At 39.9% G+C, this 24,833-nt stretch overlaps 2 protein-coding genes and 1 pseudogene across 3 annotated transcripts; 1 reads left to right on the plus strand and 2 right to left on the minus strand.

Moving 5' to 3' along the window:
- Positions 1 to 3,135: 3,135 nt before the first annotated feature.
- LOC144635908 (uncharacterized) lies at positions 3,136 to 9,352 on the plus strand. Its single transcript, XM_078495024.1, has 4 exons — positions 3,136 to 3,265; positions 6,429 to 6,490; positions 7,309 to 8,012; positions 8,300 to 9,352. Exons 2-4 carry the CDS (start codon positions 6,450 to 6,452, stop codon positions 9,310 to 9,312), a joined length of 1,758 nt encoding a protein of 585 aa, XP_078351150.1. The 5' UTR covers positions 3,136 to 3,265; positions 6,429 to 6,449; the 3' UTR covers positions 9,313 to 9,352.
- Positions 9,353 to 11,933: 2,581 nt separating this feature from the next.
- On the minus strand, positions 11,934 to 19,313 carry LOC144634807 (uncharacterized). The gene is made up of 3 exons (XM_078493841.1): positions 19,220 to 19,313; positions 13,938 to 14,643; positions 11,934 to 13,652 (listed from the first exon to the last, which is right to left on the minus strand). Exons 2-3 carry the CDS (start codon positions 14,623 to 14,625, stop codon positions 12,625 to 12,627), a joined length of 1,716 nt encoding a protein of 571 aa, XP_078349967.1. The 5' UTR covers positions 14,626 to 14,643; positions 19,220 to 19,313; the 3' UTR covers positions 11,934 to 12,624.
- A 2,445-nt stretch (positions 19,314 to 21,758) lies between these two features.
- LOC144635716 (ectonucleotide pyrophosphatase/phosphodiesterase family member 5-like) lies at positions 21,759 to 24,002 on the minus strand (annotated as a pseudogene). The gene is made up of 2 exons (XR_013567396.1): positions 23,804 to 24,002; positions 21,759 to 23,471 (listed from the first exon to the last, which is right to left on the minus strand). The product of XR_013567396.1 is annotated as an ectonucleotide pyrophosphatase/phosphodiesterase family member 5-like (transcript).
- Positions 24,003 to 24,833: the final 831 nt, after the last annotated feature.

Raw genomic sequence — 24,833 nt, forward strand, 5'->3', positions numbered from 1 at the left:
ACATGCAGTAATTTTAGTGAGCGTCGCTTTGTATTGATGTTATTCCTACGCGGAGCGAAAATGCGTGCCAAATAAAATATAAACGGTATTTGATTTGGAATAAATCATCGGTCAAACAATTTCTATAAACGCAATCAACACTAAAAGGAAGCATTTACCCGACTTCAGCATTCTCATAAGTCAAGAAAACTTTATTTGAAGTCAACAGTCCGCTTTTGATTTTCATGTCTCTCTTCGATCGTAAACCAAAGGACTCCAAAGTCGAAAGATTATTTTATCGCTTTGAAGACCTTGATGTTCATTTTTTTCGGCGGTCGAATATTCTGTAGGGTATTCTCTTTCGATTTAGAAGGTGTATTTATCGGTAAAGGGATGAAAGACCACATTGAAAATTTTAACAGCGAGCCGCGTGGACGCCATTTTGGTCATTTGCTCTCTAGCAAGGAGTGAGAGACTGGGAACCAGTTGGGAGTCGTTGGGAACAACAATACAACCCAAATATGGGGTTTACTTACACCCAAATATGGTAAAAAAAGGCCCTTACGCAGAACTTAAGATTTTCTCTGCCTATACACTCATACGCACACGGCTCTATGATTCTGCCGCCTCGACAGCCTCGCCTCTTGGCTCGGCTGTCTCGTTGGCAATTAAAAGCTGTGAGTTATTACGTAAAAGGATATTGAGTATGGTAAAAAAGCATAACAATCATTTCCTATGGTTTCATGCATGAAGTTGTTTTTCATGTTCCAGTGATTGTTTCTATCCGTTTCCTGAGTTGGGTGTACGTCCGCATCCTGTTGGATATTGCTGAAATAAGAGAAACGAAAAATGCTATGGGGACGAGAATGGAATTGAATCTAATCGCGCTCTCTATGTCAGATGATCTCTCGTCTGGAGAGATCGGTTAATTACATGCACACTTAGTCCTTAGGGTTAGTTGGAATTACGCGCACACGAGCGCACGCGAAAATCACCTCGCACTGAAAGACACCACGCGCCTCGTGTTTCGTGCGTGCTCGCGTGCTCGCCTAATCCACAAGTCTATGTAGCCAATGTACATAAAGATTCATTTTTGCTTGCATTTTCATGTGATTTGACGAGGAAAGAGTTTTGTTGTTCCTTTTTATCCATATATAAAGTAGCTCTCTGAGGCTCGAGTGCAGTAAAGGCCAAGTAATACGGGCAACATTTTGTTCAGTTGACGTCTTGCAACATTGTTGGTCATTGTTGCATTACAAATTGCTAAGTGTTGTTGCACTTCGGTTGATCACTCAGACTACTAACCTAAAGACAGTTGTGTCCTAAGAGAAGACGAACTGAACCCAACCAACTGAAACCACTTCATTTCAATGGAACAAAGCGTTGTCGAATCTTAATGGTTTCCGTATCCTGTAGTTGTTTTTTTTTTCGTTTCCTTAAGTTGTTTGTTTCTTCTTTATCCTAGCTCTCCTCTGGGAGAATAGGGGCATAGGTCGCTTGTTTAGGGTAAATAAAAGCTGGAACTCAATAAATTCCAAGCCTGCGATCAAGTTCAGTTTTCTTTATTCGTTCGAGGAACTATATGCAGATGACTTTCAATTGAGTTGAAAACGGTTGAGAGCACGTAAAAATTAATTCTAGGGTCACCCACCGCTTGGAACGAGATATGTCATTGGCTCTTAAAACAAAAACTAACAGGCAACAACAATGCCCCTAGAAAACAATAGTGGTAGTGTTTATAACGGGCGAATGAAAATAGAGGTCCCAGCGAGGTAGTACTTTACTTGAGGCTTAATAAAGAATAATAGAAATAAACGAGTATGAACAGGCGCGAGAAAGAGCATTCTTGCGAAAATAAAAACTATATCATTACGTAAAGGAATGTTGATTGTGCTAAAAAGCATAACAATCATTCCCTATGGTTTCATGCATGAAGTTGCTTTTCATGTTCCAGTGATTGTTTCTATCCGTTTCCTGAGGTGGGTGTACATCCGCATCCTGTTGCATTGGATATTGCTGAAGTACTAAACCATGACATGAATTAATGTGCTAATTTGTTGGATGCTATTTAAACAGACCGTGTTTCGCAGATTCATTCGCCTTCGACGGTGATTACAAGAGAGGCTTTTCAAGATTCTACAATCATCTGTGTCTAAAGGTAAATTTTCTTTTCAAGTATTTTCAAGTAAGCGTTTGCAGATTTACGATGAGCAGCGCAAAATATATCAAGGCACACAAAATGCATCTACAAAGCTCTCAAAGTTGATATTTTTCGACAGAGCGAGAGTCGGGAGCAGCGGAGCTTTAATTTCCATCCTAGGGGGTGGGGGGGGGGGGGGGGGGGGCGGAGGGTGTTTGGATTAAAGTGTCTTGCTTGTTTACCTCGATTATGAGCAGTGATATAATCCTTTGTGAATTATATATTGAAGTGAATATAAATACTTTGGTAGCCAATTTCATACCCCAAAATGAACTATTTGAATGAAAAATTTAAATGCGAGAGAAATATTTGTTAAGTGAGAGCTAAAGATTGCATTTGTTTGTTTAAATCTCACGCTCACTGCGCGAGGTTTGAGAGCTCTGCATCTAATATACTAGCTGTATCGATGTGAAAGGCTAGATTCCTTATCGGTAAATCTGCAATGCGAGCTAGATTTGAAATACGATAGCTTGTTTTTAAAGTCTTTTTACCGTGCAGTGACAGTAGACACTGTAAGAAAATTTCGCTCTACTCGATCGGCGGTCGGCTGCTGCTTTTTTAAGTTAAATAATGTTCATGTCTTCCACTGAGTTTATATAGTCCTCGTAATGGCAGGCGAAAAGCTAGTCTCCTTTGCAGCAGTAATTAATAAAGCTGAATAAAGCGGCTGCTCTTGAAAAATTGGCGCGCTTTTCAGTATAATTTATGTCAATGAGTCATAACAGGTAAATTACATTCCGCATAATTATGCCATTCCGCAAGTGATGCCGCAAACTCATTCCGCCTTTTACCCTCACCGATGTATTTACTGTACTTCAAGTTTTGATTGGTTCGCTGGATTGTGTGTTTTGTGATTGGCCAGATTAACTTTGGTTTCAGTTTTCGACACGCATTTGATTACTACGAGTTACGTGAATTGAAACGCTTAATTTGCCATCCTGTTGGCGTCGTCAAGAGTTGTGTATAGCAGTGTTTGCATGTTAAACAATCTGTTGAACGCCTCGCTACCCTGAGCGGTGATCGAAATATATAAATGCCGCATAAAAGGTTTTCAATCTAACTTACAAGGTAACCCGGCTGACAAAGGTGAGTAAAGTTGGTGCAAAAAGTTATATCAGTGAAAGACAAACGAAAACGATAGTTTATTGTTCATTTGTTTATTATTTTCATACCAATCCTTTCTCGGGGTTTGGAGGAGAAGTCGCATGCTTGCTTGAAAAGCTCTCCCACCTTAAACTCGCTAACGTGGCTGAATCCAAACATTCGAATGCACTACGCAGTATCCAGCCGTAGCGGGCAAATTTTAATGAAATCCCAGCAGATTTGTGGATAAGTCAATCCTATACGATGCCATGTCGTGTAAACAGAACACCTATCTTGAAGCCGCGGCATTCCGGGAATAGTAGCAGAAAGCGATCATAATAAGTCGAATAACCGTTCCTTGCACGTTGGCACGACTCTTTCCCGTTGCCTAAATGTTTGAAGACGACCCAATGCACCTGTTTATTCGGCAATTATCAAATTTGAAAAGGGGTTTGGCGACGAAAGCACCAGAGCAAGGAACATTGACGTTTCTTTAATTTGTTTGACTTTCTTTTTGTGACGTTTGTCACTTTTGTTATTTGTAGTTATCTTTGCCAAACCAATATTTTCTTGGTACCCTGTTTGTTACATCGTCTTTTATCATACGCCTTCGGGAAGGACTTGCTACTGCATATTTTAATAGAATTATTTCTTCAATGTCATGTTTTTGTTTCCCGCTCAATGCTTCGATTGACCTACGAAAGTCGCTTCTTGTTCTATTTCAGTGAGCCGTAACATTATTTTTGTAACTGTCGTACGCGTATTAATAAAAATATGAGACATGCTTTACCCAAATTGCTCGGTACTTGAAATGAACAGTCTAAACAACTAACCATTATCAATTATAACTGAAAGCTTGCTTAACAAATGTTAGTTGAAATATAAGACAGAATTTCTAATTTGAAACTACACAAATTGCCAAATAATAAATGTACCCACAGAGATGACAAAATAACTTTTAAAAGGCTATAGGCTTAATGCTTAGTAATGCTGTCAGTGCTGAGTTTGTTCGTAGCACGAGTCAAGTTCGAGCCCGAGTCAAGTTCGAGTCACGAGTCAAGTTCGAGTCAAATGTTTTTTCTCACCTTTTTTAACAAGATCTTTTGACTAGAATTATTAATGTCCAAAAAATGTCACAGAGGTAAATTAAGACCTCATCAGCGCTAGAAGTTAGGTTTTTCGCACGACAAAGTTTTTCGATGCAGACGCAATCGCGAAGAACTATTTGTATTATGAAACGCTATAACTAATAAAGTTTTAAACTACCGGTATTTCTTGCTCCGTCATTCAATTCTATGTTTATAAAACTTTTCGGAATGGATTTCATCGCGTCAGTTTCTATATGCTTTTTCCAGTGGCTTCTTAGCGACTTTTCTTGGGCGACGAGAAATATTTTCCCCTTACGCGAAATGAATATTGCGTTCTATTTTAAGAAGCGGCGACCGACTCGTTTTCAATCAATGATATTTTGGCACACTGTTGGAATTCATATTATTTTGTTTCAATTTTTGTTTTATTTGATTTCAGAATAACTTTTTTTCGGGCAGGTCCGAATTTGCCATCAGTCTTGGGTTACTCGTGACTTGAGAAAAATGGAGCACTTGCATTACCGTTGGTATGTCCCGGAGTCCCCGACCTGGGGGAAAACAAATTTTTTAGTGAACTTTTTTCGTCTTGACTCCTGATGTATTCATTTTGTGCTGAAAAAGTGAAAGAATCAACAAATATCCAGATATTTTCGAGTAATGCCTTTTAACTGTATGGCTGGAATCAAGCAAGCTTTGAAAAAAGCGTGACCTTTGCCCACTTTGTGTCATATTTTAGACGTCACGTCACGATTGGTGTTTTTGGCCGCTGCTTGTCCGTTCGCTTACGCAGGCAACGTTCAAGTTCTCTTGATAAGTGTTCTTTTAAATACAATGTTTGTGTCGTTGAAGTGGACCTTTGCCACAGTTGTGAGTAATTAATACAAGTAGGAAACTATAACGATCAAATTCACTGAGATGCCAAATGTTTACTTCTTTGAAAAGCAGCTGCAAACCGATGAAGGAATAAGCACTCGCAATCGGCATTTAGAGTCAAGCCTTGCTGTTCCTGCACTTCTGGTACAACATTTTGCATGTAACACAACAATTAAAACCAAAAGACCAAAACATAAATTAAAAAAAAAACTTGACTCGAACTTGACTCGTGACTCGAACTTGACTCGGGCTCGAACTTGACTCGTGGTACGAACAAACTCTGTCAGTGCTTGGTTAATTGAAGACTAACATACTATCTTCTCTTAATTGACTGAATTACAAATTTCAATGTTTCATAACATTTTCGAGTGAGGATTCTGTGATGTGGAACTGTAATTATGCAAATGATTGTATATAACGTGCATGACATCGATACATTGCATTTACAAACTTAACTAACTATATTCTCGTCCCAAGAGTCACCTGCCCCTCTTAACCGGTGGAACCTGGGGCAAGAGGAACAGGTGGCTCTGGGAACACATGATTTAATTGGCTGGATTTTTAACAAAGGCAATTTAAACACTAGCCAATTCAATGAATCGTTTAAAAGTCCCTTTGTTGGTAAGGGATTTTAAAACGGTTGATTTGATTGGCTATCCACCTGTTCCTTGTGCCCCAGGCTCTGCCGGCTAAGTGGGACAGGTCTGGGGCCGAAAATGAACTGACTTATGTTGCCTATTTATTATTTAAGTTTTAGTACAATGGTCTGCATTAGTCACCTAATTGAGCCTCAATCCACGTGATCTATCTCTTTCGCGACTGGTGTGACATAAAGCCTTTAATTAGGGATTAGTAACACTCTTCAAATTCTTGACAAGTTCCGTCTGGTGCTCTGAAGTTTTTACCAAACACTGTAAAAAATATATTTTTCTTTTCCTAATCTAGTTTAATCTGGAATTCACAGCGTTGCTTACTATCTTCGCACTAGAGAAAATGTCGTTTGGAAACGCTCAGCTTGAGCCCTAGACAACTATGGGTAGCAAATTCTTTTAAAATTTTACTGTAAAGAAGAGTCTCAAACAACTCCAAGTTGCTCACGAAAGTTACAAGACTATTCGCAGAAATAACGTTATAACTAAGACACAGCTGTCTGTTTTTTGTTTAATCTAAAATAATTATCGTTTATTTATGTTTGTTATCAACAGCCTTGCAATTTGAAATACATTATGGGCAACGAGATTTGTAAACGAATAAAATCATCATACAGGTATGTCATACAATAATGATCATACAATAACAATAATAATAATAATGATGATGATGATGATGATGATGATGATAAGTCCCATTCATAGCATGCTGCGATTAGAGAAAAGAGGTATCCTTTTAGACATTTTAGTGTGTAGTACATGACATAAAAGCCGTTTTTAAAAAGTAGAGCATTATTGTATGATGCATTTCTATAATTTTTAGGCGATGACGTGAGTCAAGCCTTATGCCAGAGGCAGTGGGCGGAATTTGTACCACTTTCTGTTTCGATTCTGTTGCGATCGACCGATCAATAGGACTCAATAGAACCGAATGAGTTAACAAGAAATCGCTGCAAAAAACACGAAGCAAAATACGCCTGGAAAATTAGAAAGGACTGATACAAAGTATGAACGAAAGAGACAAATTATGTATTTGCGAGGTTTATTGAATTCAGTGAACAGACATGATCACATCTCTACATTTACTAATACAATGGAAACGCTTGACCTTGCGTGTCGCTCGCGAGAAGTATTGAACATCGTATATTGAATGTCACACTACAAAATAACGCAACTTTTTGTTGAACAATCATTCAACACAGAAATTGTCAGCTACTTTTACTTAGTATACGTTAATTTTCCTGAAAATTAGCTAAGACCCCCCTTGGGAAACGTCATCGCCTCTGCATGCACTGCATGCCGTTTATTATTGGTGTAGGATCAGGAAGAACGGAGTTTTTATTGTTTTCTTATCAACAGAAAACATACAACTGGCTCGATGAGTAATTGGCAGTTTTATTTTATTCATTCTAACGTCCAATTTTTATATGTGTAGGCTGCTGTCATCAGACAAGCCATTTGAAGACGTTATTAAGTCAGTTGGCGAAAGCATTGCCGAAGAAAAACTCAAAAGACGCCGGTTAAAGGAACTCGATTTGATTGTGGTAGACAACTCACTCCGTGAGAGCACTGTGGGTCAGCTTCGAGGACACACTCTGGAAAACAAGTGGAAGATTTACAACGAGGTGAAAAAGTGCAGATTCAAGTTCATCATCGTAGCAGCATTCTCGCATATGACTCGCGTGGACGACACATTCATCGAACAGATAGTTGCCAAAGGAGAAGACGTAAGCAACTTGTTTGCTTTTACTGAGATAATTGAGACGGTCAAAGATGGTATTCCTGATACTAAAAGTACTCCAGTGGGTCTGGCTAAGATGAAAGCCCTGGGATTGGTCAATCCCATCATTGAGATAGATCTGGCAATCGGTTCCATCAACTGGGATTGTTTCACGGTAAAGGACATGTGTCGGTTGCTTAAAAAAAGGATGGAATGGAGCCGAAAATGGCTGTCTCCAGATGCCAAGATCATGGTCAATTTAAGAGACTTCCCTGACGCCATGGTGTATCAGATGGAGCGCCTGTTTACCGTTGTGGACTTCTTAGGATCACTGCCTGCTTCAGAGCGTCCCTTTGGGATCATCTACGAGGAACCAACTGGAAAGTATTTACCGGAAGAAGTCGGAGCTTGGACAGCGGGTGAGTTAATCATCATGTATTTGTGACTGACTTGACTGGACAATTTACAGCTAAAGGTGAGAAATAGAGATAATGTTACTGTACAGACGTGGTTAGTAAAGTGCATTTTTCAAAATCTTTAACCATACGCTCACAAGTTAGAACTGACAAAAAAAGGTGACGACTCATCGCGGAACATACTCATGGTACAACCTAGTTATAGTCTTTCATATATGAGGGATTCTTTGGGATCATCTTTAAGTTACTTTTCGATCTCTTAGTAACCATACAGTTTGGTTTATATTCAGGTGTGCGTAAGATCATGGATTCCCGTAAATGGTTTGGTCATCTCTTGGTTCACGTGCACAGGAAATGGGCCCTCGGAGAAATGACTCAACTTGAATGCCTTGTCAACGGAGCAAACGGCATCTGGGCGAGCGTCTGCGAAGAAGGAGCTGCTCTCGGTCACGCGTGTTCTACAGTGACGCTGATGAACCTTGTACGAATGGGTAACACTAAAGTCCAAGAGCGCTACAACTGCACACAGCTGAGGGATGCTGCATCTAACGTGACTAAGTTCACTACCGGGAATCCCCCGCATCCAAAACAGGTAATCTACGGTGAAAGGGCGCTAGACTTGGCATTCGACCTAAGTAGCATTGCCGGTGGTAAGGTTGGGGAAACCGACTTTGATCTGGCGGAGTTCTTTGGAGAAGAAGCCCCAGTTAGAATCAGCAGTCTTTCTTCCGACCACATGATCCGCGAGAGGTTGGTGGACTTGTTTGGTGAAGATCCACAGTTTACAGAGGAAATGGCACATACCATGAAGGAGACCATGCTTGCAGATCTGACTGGCAACAGGAAGGAAGAGTACATGAGTGCAGCAGGTATTGCTCTCCTGTTTGATAGATCAGGAGGGAAAGTCACCGCCAAGATGGCAGATGCGATAGAAGAGACCGAAGTTAAAAGTGAGCATGCCCAACAGCTCCTTGGCGAAGTACGTGTGATTTGGGACAAATGGGACATTGAGGAGGACAAAGAAATTGACGATCTTCTTAAATTCCAGTCCTTCTACAATGGTTTCATGGCTCCATACTTTGGCTGTTTCAAATGCCAGGACACCCAGAAGGCCTTGCAAGCCATTGATATGGATAACGACGGCCATATTGACTGGAATGAGTTCCTGGTGTACCTAAAATGGGCGTTACGTCAGTATCCCGACATCAAAGATGCCGATGAGCTGCTTTCGGTTGCTTTCCGTAAGGGGATTATCCCAGCCATGCAGGATGAGCTAGTGGGAAAGAAAAAGAAGGCAAAATAAACAACCAATGACGTCAACGTTGTAAGCTACAACACCCAATTATGTCATCTAAAAGTGACAATTACTCGATTTTCATTGAACTTATTATATATATATATATAAATAAAACAAAACAATAAGTATTTTTTCGGCACGGTTAATGCTCTTCTTCAGGGGCCTAAAAACCGTTACAAGTATCGTGCACAATATTCAAACTCTTGTATTCAAAGTTGCGTTATTATGCACACGCGACTCAGAAAATATTGTTACTTTTTTAACGTAACAAAAAACGTCACTATACCATTTAGATTTTGGGGCGCCGAGGTAACGGATTTTTCAGATCTAATTTAATTCTCGATATAATTGTATCGAAATTTTAACATTTTAATTCTGGTGCATACCATATGCTGCTGCATATTTACACCAAAAGTTTCTTGTTTAGGCTAAAGTTTATAGATAAGATAATTAAAAACGACTGAGGGAAATTCAAATCAAACGAAGTTTGCTTATCTTCGTTTAAAGTTCTACATGGGCCATCATATGTTGGCAAATAGTTAGCGCTATAGACATGCAAGGCGTGCATTAGTTAATTTATTCTACAGGAATAATATCCAGTTGCCAGTTTGTTTGGCAACTATAGAAATGGTTGAAATGTAAGACAAGCTTCAGTAGTTTAAAAGCAATTTGTTCTTGTTCAGCTCAGTGAACTGTGATGATACATTTACATTGATTTACGTTTATTTCTGAGTTTCTGAAGAGTGTAAGATATGTCTGCGAGACAAGTTGATGCACTGCTTCATGCTTACGTGTCTCAAAATAACTGCTTAACATTTACATGCAGCTCGTCGAAATTTGGGAAGTTCAATGCTGTAAATATTTCGTCACCAAACTACCGCAAGGTTTCTTTCTGTAGTGATACCTTCATTTGTTAGTGTGATTTTCAGCTGCGTTAGCTTGTAATTGAAATAGTCGACCGCCTTGGTTTTTTTAACAGTTGAATCCGATCTGCTTTTGGGTGTTTGATCCATTTGTGCGATAGGGGTGTCGCTTATGTCTCGCTGCAGGATTGTTTCAAATTCATTGTTCATACAGACCAGTTTGGTAAATTAAAAAGACACATTATATCTAACTGTAGTGATTGTTTTGTAGATAAGTTGTAAGTTTTGTTTACTATATTTTTAAAGTTATGTTAGCCTGTTTCAGGCGTTCGGTTAGTTGGGGATTAGCACGAACAAAATTAGATCAGGGATGTCCTATCGCCAGTTTTCCCACTCGCTGTTCTTTGCGCAGCTTCCCAACTAACCGAACGCCTGGAACAGGCTAAAGTTATGTTGAATTGAAATCTGACATTAGTCGTTTGGGGCGATCGCTTGGGCAAACCGAAAATCGTTTAAAACACAAAATATATAAAATGATTCGATCAGGCAGACCGTGGTTTTAGTATAAGTGCATAAGAGCCTTGCACCATACAAGAAATGAGCGAAATAATTACATGTTTCAAGTCAAATCAACCAGACCACTTTTACACAGACTGCATCTAAATATATGCAGCAAAGTCTTAGTACAGTGATAAGGATAAAAAGGACACCCTCGTCACCAGGGCCGCGGGCTTTTCCCTTTAGAGTGGGAGAGGCGGCTCTCCCACTTTGAAGGGAATAACGCACTGGGGTTTGAGACTGGAGAAGGGTACATCTTAGAAGCATTGCAACAACCCCCTGGATCGGTTGATGTCAATCATAGGTGACACCAAACATTTTTTTTCAGGCTCTCTTACAAATTGCCAGTATCCATAATTTTGTACTCCTCGGTGAAAGAAAGAGATTTATGAAATATGAGAGTTAAGCTCTTTATCTTTAGAGGAAGTTACACAAAAACTCCGGCCAGTGCTCAAACTCAGACTATAAAGTCACCTTGCCTCCCACTGCATGACATAAGAACATGACTGTCTCTGGTTCCCTGCTGAGCTATATGCAGTAACCCCTAATTACGTTCTTGTTTAACTTTTCCGGCACAAGATTAAATCTCAGCGACCTTTGCACGGGATAGTGGTGATGGTTTAGCTGGTTATCGTCTGTTTTTTTTTTCGAACGGAGTCTATGGCTTCCTAAACAGATGCCATGTCCAGTTTTCGCATTTGACCAGATTTTTGAACAGGAGCTAACAGGCAAAATTTAAATTTATGTTGCAGAAAAAATAAAAATAAAAGTCCATTTTTATTACAAATTGCTGTTTCAGAGCACTGAAACTGTTACCAAGCGTCATTGGCTGCCTAAGTGGATTGCAACTATAAAAACAAGGCTTAACTTTTCGGCAAGTTGTTTCCACGCGTCTTCGAAAATATATTTCTTTAGCCGTAACTTGATTTCTATCCGCAAATAAAGATTATATCTTCCCTTAGATGTTCTAAGATAAGGTTTTTTTATGGGATTAGTTGCCAACCACTAATTTCAAAACAGTTGAACCAAACATATGCGAAATCCCCGAGACGAAACTCATTTAATGCGTTGTAAAGTCTCAGTTAAGAGGGGATGATTTAACATGTCTATAGCAATTGTACGTATGACTTGGCAAACAGTTTTCCATCGTGGCGACATTTTTAATCAGAAAGTTGTGACTGTATACGCTTAAAAAACTCCAGTCAATTCTATTCACGCCCTTTTTATTTTATTTCCTTCCTGCCTACCGAGCGATACAACTTGATACAATGCCGTGATAAGAACATAACTGGTCATAACATTACAAGCTCAGCCTGAATCAGATGGCTGATGTAGATGGCTACAATAAGAACTTGCAATTGCAATAACGTGTTTTTAACCTGAGCTGCCACTAAAAAGTCAGATATTATAATGTTTAGAATAGTTTATACAAAAAAAAAAATGGTGATGCCGATTAAATGAAAAGAAAGTTCCATCAATAAAGACTGCTATTCTCTGGTACAGCTAGCAATGCCGTGTTATTTAAATTCCTTGATAACGGCGGCGAGAAATTCTGATGTCTCTACTGAGGTCTACTGATAGAGAACTTTATTTAAAAAAACAAATAGGATAATTTGAGCAGTTGTGTCAAATAATAGTCGGAGACAGCTAAAAAGAGAAATGCTATTCCAATTTTGGAAATTACTAATCCCTTAAGTCCCTTAAATCCCTTAAATCCCATTCCCAGCACAGTAAATCCCATTTTCCCAGTCCACAAAAAGGAAAATCCCAGTTTTACCTCTTTATGACCCTCACCATATACTGGTTATTTCCACATTTCACAATACTTTGAACACCTTAGTTAGAGTTCAGAGACTGTTTATAGGGCGTGTGGTAGCAGTAGCTAGAAAACAACTTTTCATTTGGTCTTCATTTTTTTGGCGCGTCTCGGCACCCCAAGTAGCTCATCCTGCATGGCTGGGATGATCCCCTTACAGAAAGCAACCGACAGCAGCTCATCGACATCTTTGATGTTGGGATACTGACGCATTGCCCATTTGAGGTACACCAAGAACTCATTCCAGTCGATGTAGCCATCTTTATCCATATCGATGGCTTTCAGCGCCTTCAGTGTATCTTTGCACTTGAAACAGCCAAAGTATGGAGCCATGAAACCATTGTAGAAGGACTGGAACTTGAGAAGGTCGTCAATTTCTTTATCCTCTTCGATGTCCCATTTGTCCCAGATGCTGCGGACCTCATCGATGAGATGTTGAGCATGAACACTTTTGATTTCGACCTCTTCAATCACATCTGCCATCTTGGCGGTGAGTTTTCCGCCAGATCGATCAAACAGGAGAGCGACACCTGCTGCACTCATGTACTCTTCTTTTCTGTTGCCGGTCAGATCTTCAAGCATCTTCTCCTTCATCTTATGCGCCATTTCCTCTGTAAACTGTGGATCTTCACCAAACAGGTCCACCAGCCTTTCGCGGATCATGCGCTCGGAAGACAGGGTGCTGATTCTAACTGGTGCTTCCTCTCCAAAGAATTCCGCCAGATCAAAGTCGGTTTCGCCAACAGTACCACCAGCTATGCTTCCAAAGTCGAATGCCAAGTCCAGCGCCCGTTTACCGTAGATGACCTGTTTTGGATGAGGAGGCAACCCGGTAGTGATCTTAGTCACGTTAGATGCGGCATCCCTCAACAGTGTGCAGTTGTATCGCTCTTGCACTTTAGTGTTGCCCATTCTAACAAGATTCATCAGCGTCACCGTGGAACACGCATGACCAAGAGCAGCTCCTTCTTCGCAGACGCTCGCCCAGATGCCGTTTGCTCCGTTGACAAGGCATTCGAGCTGTGTCATTTCTCCAAGGGCCCACTTCTTGTGAACATGAGCCAGAAGATGACCAGACCAACCGCGGGAGTCCATGATCTTACGTACACCTGAATAATACAGAAACGTTTAATGTAAACAATTGGCATTCCAAATTTAAATAGATAACGCTTGAACCCCTTGCTGTATTTTTCTGTGGTACACATTTACGCCGTACAGGTATTATGGGCTTAGCTTTAAAAGAAGTAAGACAGTTTCCATTATTGTGCGATCCGTCTTGCATGAGACGGTTGCAAAATATAAATGAGAAAAAATGTGTGGTTTAATACCATTATCTTTTATTTGTTTTCGGAGGAGATACACAGATAAGGGTCAACGCAAGTTAGCCATTTTACCCGCGGTCCAAGCTCCCACTTCTTCTGGTAAGAACTTGCCAGTTGGCTCCTCGTACATGATCCCAAAAGGACGCTCGGCAGCAGACAAGGATCCCAAGTAGTCCACAACGGTGAACAAACGCTCCATCTGATAAACCATGGCATCAGGGAAGTCTCGTAGATTGACAAAGATCTTGGCAGCAGGGGACAGGTTCCTTCGGCTCCATTTAATTCTCTCCGACAGTAGCTTGCACATATCCTCCACGGTGAAGACATCCCAGTTGATGGAATCGATAGCGAGGTCGATCTCGATGATGGGGTTGACTAATCCCAGCGTTTTCATCTTGCTCAGACCCACTGGAATAGTTGTAGTGTCAGGAATGCCATCATTGACCGACTCAATTACCTCAGTAAAGGCAAAAAGGTTTTCCACGTCTTCTCCTCTAGCCACGATCTGACGAATGAACGTGTCGTCCACGCGTGTCATGTGCGAGAACGCTGCAACGACCATGAACTTAAAACCGCACTTTTTCGCCTCGTTGTAAATCTTCCACTTGTTTTCGAGCGTGTGTCCTCGAAGCTGACCCACAGTACTCTCACGGATTGAGTTATCCATAACTATCAAGTCCAGGTCTTTCAACCTAGCTCGTTTCCTTTCCTCTTGGGCAATGTTGTCACCGACCTCCTTTATTACGTCTTCGAAAGGCATGTTTTGCTAACTTAAGATCTGCAAAATAATAAAATAAAAGAGAACAGCATGAATACCACCTTTCATAACTTATTGCAGGACTCCTGTTTAGAACAACTGAAAAATAGGAAAAGCTTCGCATTCGTCACTGATCTAAAGTTCAGGCGAAATAATTTTTTTTCGTGCAAAACCGGCTCGACTTTACGTTATTTCAGAGTATCGAAAAAGCCTTTTTTATTTAATAGTATAGTCAGAAATTAAAATATTTTAACATTCAAATTTCACAGTTATTGTAATTTTTAATTGATCTTCTAACACCGGCTCAGTGCATAAATTTCAGTATTTTGTAAAGTTTCTTTTGAAGACTCCGCTCTCGCGGTAAGGAAATTTAAAATTTTATCTAAGACAATTTTTATTCTCATGGTAACCCATTTTGGTTACCATAGACTGATAAAAAATTACTATATCTTGAATTGGTTGAACGGCTTTGATTAGTTGAACGGCTATTTTCGAAATGTGCATCTGTTAAATACACTCTTTTGTAGGAAAGTCTATTTTGGTGTGAGGTCCAACTTTGGGCCCGGCCCTGTACGCAGAGTTTTTCGTTAGACTTTATGTATGTACAAATTGAATTGCGAGACGTAAAGTCATGCTGAGTTTGGAAAATAATATATATGAAAATTACTTATGTCTACAATTCTCAGGTAACCATTTGAACTCCTAGAGACCACAACTCGTAAAAGAACGCCTCGCTTCAAAGCGGCGTTATACCTGAATACGGTTTTACATATGCGTTTTTAATTTGCTTTAGCAATATTCCCCTGAACGTCTGAATAGAAGTAGAAAGCGACTGTCTGATACAATTATTAATTGCTGCCGATAGGCAGCCTTCATATTTGCTGCCGATAGGCAGCCTTCATATTCTTGAAACCATTTGAGAAGTTTCGTTCGTTCGTTCGTTCGTTCTATCGGATCGTGAATCAGCCAATCAGCAATCCCCTTTAAATACAAGCCAGCCAATCAGCAGTCCCCTTATAATCGATGAAATTCACATGTGCTCCGTTTTGAAAGAAAGTTTATTTAATGGCGTCTCGGACGGTGAATTCAGGACGAAGTTTACCTCCCCTTGTAAATAAGAAACACATTTTTGGAGTTCAAAATGGAAAGAACTAACCCTAGAGAACACTCGACCGCCTAAAAACAGGATACCAAGGTCTTCCAAGACCTAAACAGCGATGAACCAGAACAAAGTCAAGTTCAAATGGATGGTAAATGTCTTCAAATGTTGATTTGCTTTATAATCGTTTAGCTAATTTCTTGAAACTGGATTCAATAATTTGGAAATTTATGCTTTGTTGCTTTCCGTGAGCATCTGGGGAAAAAATGCGTGTATTCCCGCACGCAACATTGATGCAAGGAAGTCGAAAGTCGCTTGCTTCAAAAGGCAAATGTACCGTGCTTTAATATTTAAATAAAATTTGGCCGACCTTTTAGTTTTATTTTGTATTTGTAATTCTTTGTTGCTTTCCGTGAGCATCTGGGGAAAAACATGCGTGTATTCCCGCACCGGCAACATTGATGCAAGGAAGTCGAAAGTCGCTTGCTTCTAAAGGCAAATGTACCGTGCTTACTTAAATAAAATGTGGCCGACCTTTTAGTTTTATTTTGTATTTGTAATTCTCTGTTGCTTTCCGTGAGCATCTGGGGAAAAACATGCGTGTATTCCCGCACGCAACATTGATGCAAGGAAGTCGAAAGTCGCTTGCTTCTAAAGGCAAATGTACCGTGCTTACTTAAATAAAATGTGGCCGACCTTTTATAGTTTTATTTTGTATTTGTAATTCGTAGTTTACATTAGGGAAGTGGCGTTCTGTAAAACCTTGAAAAATTTGCATAATCGGATTGAAATTTGATACAAACTTGATACAAGTTGTTTTCATTGAGACGCGTGGGAAGTTATTGTTATCTTTCCATCAGAAAATATTTATGAAGTTATTTTTCTGTACATTCAAATATTCTTGAAGTGTTACTAACTATGGCTACGGCAGCACTTCACTTCTCATTGAGAACTACTAGTTATTACAATACTTGTCAGCCCTCTGCAGTAAAAACGTCCACTTGGTAGACACTATCACTATCATTGTCTGTCAAATTGTGAGCCGAGGATGCACACCGATGACACCCATTGCGGGTGACAATGCAAACAATTTTCATTACGTCTTATCTGAGATCTATAGCATGTTCAGAACTTACTGAGAGCAAACAAACTTACCCTAAATAGTATCAAAAGTGGGTTTTATTTCTTATTGGGTCTAGGCAAGGGTAAAGTTATCTAGCAAGTTCACTACCTCAAAATCACTTGGGGTGATCATTGATGACAAACTTGAATGGAATAGCCACATTAAGAAACTAACAAAAAAATTGCTTCTGGAATTGGGGCCATATAAAAACGAGTCAGGCACATTATCCCTCAATCAACCTTTTATCTAATAAGTATGCCGAGCTCTGATACAAGCACACTTTGATTATTGCAATACTGTTTGGGGAAACTGTGGGATAACTTTGCAAAACAGGCTACAAAAGCGACGTGAGATTGATGGGAAGTGATGATGAAACAATAGGAAAAGTCGCCCAAATAAGAACGTCGATAGTATAGGTCAAAAAAAAAATGTTTCTGAAGGGTTCAAATGGTGTTCAACTGTTTGCTGTTTTTTAATTGGACAACGGGTGAAATGTATAAGTGAGAATATGAGAGAACAGAGACATTTTTCCATTTAACTGTCCCGAAAAAGAAATGAAGTTTTTTTTTATGCAGATGAGCAGTTAGCATTTAAAATGCCAAATTTCTTTCTTTTTTCGTTTTCGATGGAGGGGGTTGTGCGTTTCTTTTATTCTCACATTTTGGTTACCATAGGCTGGAAAAATAATTAGTTAACTTGGCTTGGTTGTTGACAAACTGTTTCAACGACTATTCAGTGGAAGTGTTTCATGAAATAAAAATGCATCTGTTGAATGCGTTTATAGGAACGTCTATTTGGTGTGGATAAATGAGGCTCGACGTTGATACGTTTTAGGCAATGTGAGCTGTAGGTGTTTCCTTGGCGGACGGTGTAGACATACTGCAGTTTGGCAAACAATGTATATGATAATTACTTCTTTCTAATTCTTCTTTTCACGTAACTCCTAGTGACCACGGGGCTTTAAGTCGGAATTTTGCAAAATACTACATCGCTTTAGTAAATAATAAAGATGGTAAATTTTAAGCTCGGTAATAAATAATAAAGATAAGATGTTCTACATGACACGAGCATGGGACAAAGAAAAATTCTGAGTCCCCGACGGGAATCGAACCCATGGCCTCCCAGATACCGGTTGGGCGCTCTAACCAACTGAGCTACGAGAGACTCGTTGTGAGCTGGGCCATTTTTACTAGGTTGATATGTGACACGCGTCCTGACACGCTTTATAGCGTTAAAGTGGCGTTATTCGTGAATACATTTATTATTCCTTTTAGCAATTCTCCCCTCAACGTCTGATTAAAATTAAAAGGCCGCGATTATTTCTACTTGGTGGTTTTTATGCTCCTTTTGTTAACAATAATTATTACTTGTTGGCCGGGATGCCTAAATATCTCTTTTAAAGAATACAGCTTTTGAAATCAAACAATTAGGCAATGAAGCTCGTATTTATCACACCTAATGGAAAATGAGGTGATGAGGCCTCTTTTCATTGAAGCTATTGAAAATTCAGTCTCGTGGCAAATTTTAATTACTGTCACTTTTTGAGTGTGTCCCGAGTAAATAAATCAAAAACAAAAAACTGACAACCGTCCCATTCCCTGTTGAGGGATATTTATTTTATTCTTGCAAACTGGAGATACACATTTGTGGACGGTATAGTTGTATCGCATATTGGAAAATAATATATATGATAATTACTTATGTCTACAATTTGTAGCCATTTGAACTCCTGGAGACGAGGGCGTCAAGCTGGAATTGTAGAAAATTTCTTCTCGCTTGAATATACCTAAATTATATTTCTTTTAGACGATTTTTTTTAGTTCTCACTCGTATCATCTCAGCAGGTTTTAAACTAAAAATTGACGTGATAGATTTACAGCGGCAGGTTGCATGAAGTTTCGAATGGTTTAATTTATATAAAGAGGATAGGAGGATTAGGAAAATGGTGGCCGGATTTATAAAGAAATATGGGATACGACTTTCGCATCAAATTTTAGTCCTAACTATAAGAGTAAGTTAAGCAGTTTCAGGTTGCAGCCATTCGCCGTGATTTCTTGTATATACACTCGCGATTCTAGCCGGCGGTCGCTCACAATGCAAATGTTCGATGAAACATCTTGATGGGTTTTTGGAGAGCAGGCATCATGCATGCATCCGAGAAATTGTAAGTTCCTTTGATATATACCTTGCTGTAAGCTTATCACAGTGACTATGTTCAGTTTAATCTTGTTAACTTTTATGGCAACGTTTTCCACTTCCGAAGACTAACAAGTTAGAATAGCCGGCATCGGCAAGGAGGAAACTAACGAAAGAGTTCCTGTCTTTAGCTGAGGGAACTTTAAGAGAAGGAAAGAGGAAACTGCAATTAAACTTACCAATGGATAAAATACTGTTTCAGCTTTGCCCTCTTTTCGCGTGATGCGAAAGTCCTAGCCCTAACGAAGTAGACGAGGATGATGAGAAGACGTGTCGACTTTTGTAAATATGCAGACAGTCGCATTGTCTCTCCCCCACCCCTGCCTATTGACAGGACGACAGCCAATAGGATTGGCTACAACTTCTGTCATTAATATCTCATTGGTCGTTGGAAATGTGAAGTTGATGGGAAGTGATGAGTTAACAATAGGGAAACTCGTCTTATTGTAGAAAGTAAATAGTATATGGAAAATATTAAGAATTAATAAGGGTCCAAATAGTACTGACATTTCCCCCAACTGATCACGAAATGCAGTTTTCAATTGCACGAGAGGTATATCGCGTGACGCCCGTCAAAACTGTATTACTCGCTAGGGCGAACAAAGCTTTCTAACTCACAGCTCCGTAAGCCAATAACAGATTGAACCTTGGACTTGCACGTGATCAGGAAGTGCCAATTAATTCAAAGTAGCAGACAAAAGCTAATAAGTATGCAAAATTTCTTTTCGTGTTTGGTGAAAGGGGGTCGGTGTTTCTTTTTGCAGAATTGCTAGACGTGCCTGGAAACCCATATAATTGAAAACCAATATGCACAACCAATATATATGATAATTGTCAACCAAAACTATCTCTTTTTTTTTATGTCTATTTTTCAGTGTTTATGTTGATAAAATCAGTAATACTGAAATGTAGCCTGCGTGGCAAGCTTTACCTCCCAGCCCTCCTGCGTAGCTAGCTACGCAGGCTTATAAATAATAATGCACTGCCTGGGAGGTCTAAATGTTTCTTTATAAAGAGTGCAGCGTCGGAAAGCAAATAATCAGGTTGATATGAAAGCCATCTTTTCTCGCATTTATCAAATCTAAGCAGAAAAGAGTAAATGACGATGAAGAGGCCTTTTATGTATATGATAATAACTTCTGTCTAAATTTTTTTTAGTAACCATTTGAACTCCTGGAGACAAGAGTGTCAAGTCGGCGGAATTACGCAAGATATCGTTATTTTATTTATTTATTTACGCTCAGTTTTGTGCGACTATAACTAAACCTCCATTTCTGATCTCTTTAAAGTCTAGTCTAATCTAGTGACAGGGATATAGTGAAAGATATCCATGAAATTTAAAGAATTTTTTGGACGATTTTACTCAATTTTGAGAATTTAAATTTTTAAACGAGAAAAAATGGTGAGTAGATTTAAATAAATTGAAAAAAATCCGACTGACTTATTTAACTGTAGTCCCGGCTTTCAGCGGAGTAAGTTGAGCATTTTGCTGTTCTTGTATATTAATTTTGATATACACTCGTCTGGCTATTCTAACAGGCGGTCGTTCAAGTTTAAAATATTCGTTTAAATGGCGGTTACACTGAATTCAAATCGTCTTGATTGGGTTTGTGGGTTTGGAGACACAGGATGAGCTACATCCGGTTAACAAGCGGCATGCGTCCGCCAGCCGTCTCTTCGCGCTAGCCCTCGCGCCCCTCGGCGGAGAAGAGCGGGTTATTTTAGGCGAGAAAACGGCTGGTAAATACAACTATGTTGTAGTCTGGTTGAATTTTATGACAAAATTTTCTGTTTCGGAGACTAGCTAACAAGTTAAGTATACGTGGCATGCAACGATAGGAAGAAAGCTAACAAAAAGCTTCTGTCTTTATATAGTATTTAAGTCTTTTCAGCTGATAAATTAACTTCTATCTTCGAGACAAGGAAAAGTTTTCAGCTATCAATCGAACCCCATTTAAACCCTTCAATAACACTTTTGACGTGTTGTTTCTGCCTTCTTTACAAGTATTCCTAGAGATATAACAGTGGGGGTGAAGGGGGGCTGGGTACGACATAAGGTAAAAGCTGGGAACGAGCGCGGATAAAGCGCGAGCCGGGTAAACTGGGAACAAGCGCGAAAATATATAACTTCATTCTCGTCCCCATAGGGCTCTGGGGACATAGGATTTTTGAATTAATTCGAATTTTTTTGATTGGCTGTTTGGAACAAAGAATTCCTAAACGGAAGTCGAAAAAGTAACGACTCTCTCATACATTCTTTCGAAACATTATGACTGCATACATGAAGACCGGAAGTCCTAGAATCTAGGACTGGAAATCCTGTGTCCCCAGAGCCCTTTGTTTCCTCGTGCCAAGGCCCAGCCGGCTAAGAGAAACGAAAGGGCTATGGGGACGAGAATGATATAACTTCTGCTAAAGGGGGGGAATGGTGACCAGTATACTCGTCCCGAGACCCCGCTTTTCCTTTTTAGCTGGTGCTAACCAAAGGAAAAGCGGGGTCTGGGGATGAGATTGGCGCCACGAGAAAAATCGGAATAAAGAATCCTGCTAGATTCTGTGTTGAAATTATTCGAATCTCTTCGAAAATATAAAAATTGTGTAGATCCCAAGAATGGTGGAATTTTCAGATGATGAAGCACCCTCGAGGATCATCCTTTTCTTTCCATTTTTCTTTGCGCTCTGCTTTTTTGCTGAAAGTTTTTTTTTATCGCGCGGGCGACTGACAACGAGGCAGGTTTTATTTAGCCATTCCTAAAGTTTATTGATGTGCTTAAAAACAGTACAAGCCTATTAGAGTCTAACTTAATTTCTGAGATTCTAATAACGATTCAGAGTTCATTTTTTGATATTAGAGTACACACTTTAACGCGCTTTCCATGCAAATGTCAGTAACACTAACTGGAAAACCAAATATTTCATACTGCATCCAACACTTAAGCTGTAAATAATTACTTAAAGTGCAGTGCAGGCGATTCTCGGCGATCAATCGTTTCAGTTTTCAATCGTTTTCAGTTATAGAGGAACGAAGAAAATTGAGGTTAGTTTTTAAAAATGTGGCCGGTATGCAATGCAAACGGCTTGAACAAATTAAGCGATTAGTTGCTAAGAAACGCCTGCGTGAAAAGCTAGGCGTGTCAGTTTAAGACCAACATGCAATGCGAATATAAAATGTCACACTGAACGCGACAAGGATGATGGGAGCATGTGATTGCAGCGTGGATGCGGTCCCTTTAGTGGTTGGCTTGCCGGCCGGTTGGGATATTCTTTCAGCATCATCTTAACATTGTCCAGGGAGCCGTTGTTTGGTTTTGGATTTATACCTAACAGCTTGCACATCAACGGGTACAGATCCACGGTGTTGAACGGGGCCACTTTGAGGCCCTTCTGGAAGGCAGGCCCATGGGCGAAGAACACGGAATAGCTCTTGGACTTAATTGCGGGCCATCCATGGTCCCCTACTGTCCAGTTCCCTTGACGAGCCGTTGCATTTGACGTCCTCACGACCCATCCCACTTGCGGGTCGACGAAAATTGGCGGGGTTCTTCTGTTTTTCTTCCAATGGTATTCTTCAGGAATGTTTTCCTTTTTGTACACTGTCATGTGCGGGTTATTAGCGCGTGTAAGATTTTGGTAAATTTCATCTATCTTTTCAACAGCAGTCCAAATGTGGCCGACTGCTCCTCCTTCGACGAGCTGAATATCATCAAGGTTGATATAATCTTCAAGGAAAATTTGTCGAGAGGACGAAGTATCCGTCATGCTATGGTCACTGACAAAGATGACGTTGACTTTGTCAAAGAGGTTGGCGTCCTTGAGGCTGTTTATCAGGTATCCCACGGTGTCACGGTCGACTGCCTCCATGGCGTTTTTATATTGCTGCGTTGTTATTCCGAATCCGTGTCCAGTGCTGTCGGGTTGTTCAATGTACAAGGCGACAAATCTCGGAGGGGTGTCAGATTTAAGCCAGTTCAGTATCTTGTCGATGCGTTGTCGCGAAGGCTCACTGTGATTCACCATGCAGTGAATGTACGGAGGCCAACCATTACGAGTCGTATTCCTCATGTTTGGTAAATCCTTGGGATTAACAGCACTGCAGTTGACGGGGCAGATCGCGGGCTTTTCGTAGAATGTCGGCTTCTCGGGATATCCCGCGAATCCTGGCCAAAAATAAAGCGCGCTTCGCCCACCGCCCTTCTCGAAAGTCAACCAAATTGGTTCGGACGCATTGTAAAATTTAGGATCATAATTGGCGCAGTCGTAATCAATAACAAACTTTTCTTGATAGTGAGGGTCCCAGAAATTGTTCGATATAAGGCCGTGGCTTTCAGGGTATAATCCTGTCAGGAAGGTTTGATGGTTTGGCCATGTCTTGCTCGGTACAACAGTTTTGATGTACTTTGATGTTACGCCAGTTCGAGCTACGGAGTCGAGGTTTCAGGGGCACCCATCGAGAATATAGTTACCACTTAAGTAGTACCGTGAACGTATTTTAGTATTTAAACGGTAGATATAGGCATATTTTTATCTCCTAAAAATTTTTTATCTGTTCGATTTCTAGCTGAAAGTCTAGTGATCCGAAAGTTATAGGTATCAAACTTACCTTTCGAAAAATTCCAGCCAGAGAAGGGCCCCGAATTTAGTGACCAGAGTAAAAATCCGTAATACTAGACAATAGGAAGGGGAAGCAAAAATTACAATGAATGCTCAGATCTCAATCGTCTTCGACAGATTTTTAACGAAATATTCCGTTGGGTGCCCCTGAGGTTTGGCGTGCTTGCAAATCCATTGTCAATGTACTGCCATCTCAAGCCATCTATTGAGACCAGAATTACCGTTTCGGCTTCTTGTTTTTCACTACTTTGTGCTAGATTCGTTCGAATGAGCAAAGCGAGGATAAAAATTGATCCAGTTTGCAAAAAGATTTTGAAACCTTCGAATGAAGCTAGCAGCGCCATTGTTTGGTCTGATCATGAATAGAGGTCCTGGAGGTCAGAGATTAGTGCATATTATTATTATGATAATTTGTAAAATGCACTGTCTGAGAATGGGACGCTTTGTTTTCGCAGGTTTACGTAATATACCTTCGAATTTACCTTCCAGCGTTGTCAAGGGTGTTCTTAAAACAGTGTCATACTACGGTGGCCCATATAGGACATGAGCAATTTTTTTTTTCGATTGAAATTTTAACTCAAATTTCAGTTACAAAAATCCGTATTGTGTAATTGTCTAAGCGTACAACTTGGATTTATACTAAAAAATCTTAGTTGTAAACATCGTTCAATGTACAACTCGGATTTTTACCGCAAAAATCCGAGTTGTTAAATTTCCAGAAACACAACTCGGATTTTTAACACAAAAATCCGAGTTGTTAAATTTTCAAAAACACAACTCGGATTTTTACCGCACAAATCCGAGTTGTTAAATTTCCAAAAACACAACTCGGATTTTTATTTCAGACACGTGGTTTTCCGCCGGGAACAGCTTTAAGTGCATGGTAAATAAAGGTGACGGGCCTACACGACTCCTACGTTCGTGACATCAGGCAAGACCATGGTTTCATGGTTTCATGGTTTTTGCCCTGAACTAAACTATATAGTGGCATATACAAAACGCAAAACAGTCAGTAGGACTTGCGCGTGATAGATTTCAAATTTATATTTGAATCATGTGGTGCCAACGTAACGCAACGAGCAAAGGAGGTAGTAAAATTCTAAACATCGAGCTTAAAAGACAGAGCGCTCGATCAAAATAATGCAAGAAGCATAGCCTTTACAACACAGAATGTCTCTCTGA

This window comes from Oculina patagonica, chromosome 13 (genome assembly GCF_052425735.1).
Source record: "Oculina patagonica isolate OP01 chromosome 13, crgOcupat, whole genome shotgun sequence".
Classification (NCBI taxonomy): Eukaryota; Metazoa; Cnidaria; class Anthozoa; order Scleractinia; family Oculinidae; genus Oculina; species Oculina patagonica.

Coding starts and splice junctions, on each gene's coding strand:
- LOC144635908 (XM_078495024.1), top strand. CDS start 6,450: ATGGGCAACGAGATTTGTAAACGAATAAAATCATCATACAG. Junction 6,491..7,308: donor CGAATAAAATCATCATACAG/GTATGTCATACA, acceptor TTATATGTGTAG/GCTGCTGTCATCAGACAAGC. Junction 8,013..8,299: donor AGTCGGAGCTTGGACAGCGG/GTGAGTTAATCA, acceptor GTTTATATTCAG/GTGTGCGTAAGATCATGGAT.
- LOC144634807 (XM_078493841.1), bottom strand. CDS start 14,625: ATGCCTTTCGAAGACGTAATAAAGGAGGTCGGTGACAACATTGCCCAA. Junction 13,653..13,937: donor AGTGGGAGCTTGGACCGCGG/GTAAAATGGCTA, acceptor TGTATTATTCAG/GTGTACGTAAGATCATGGAC.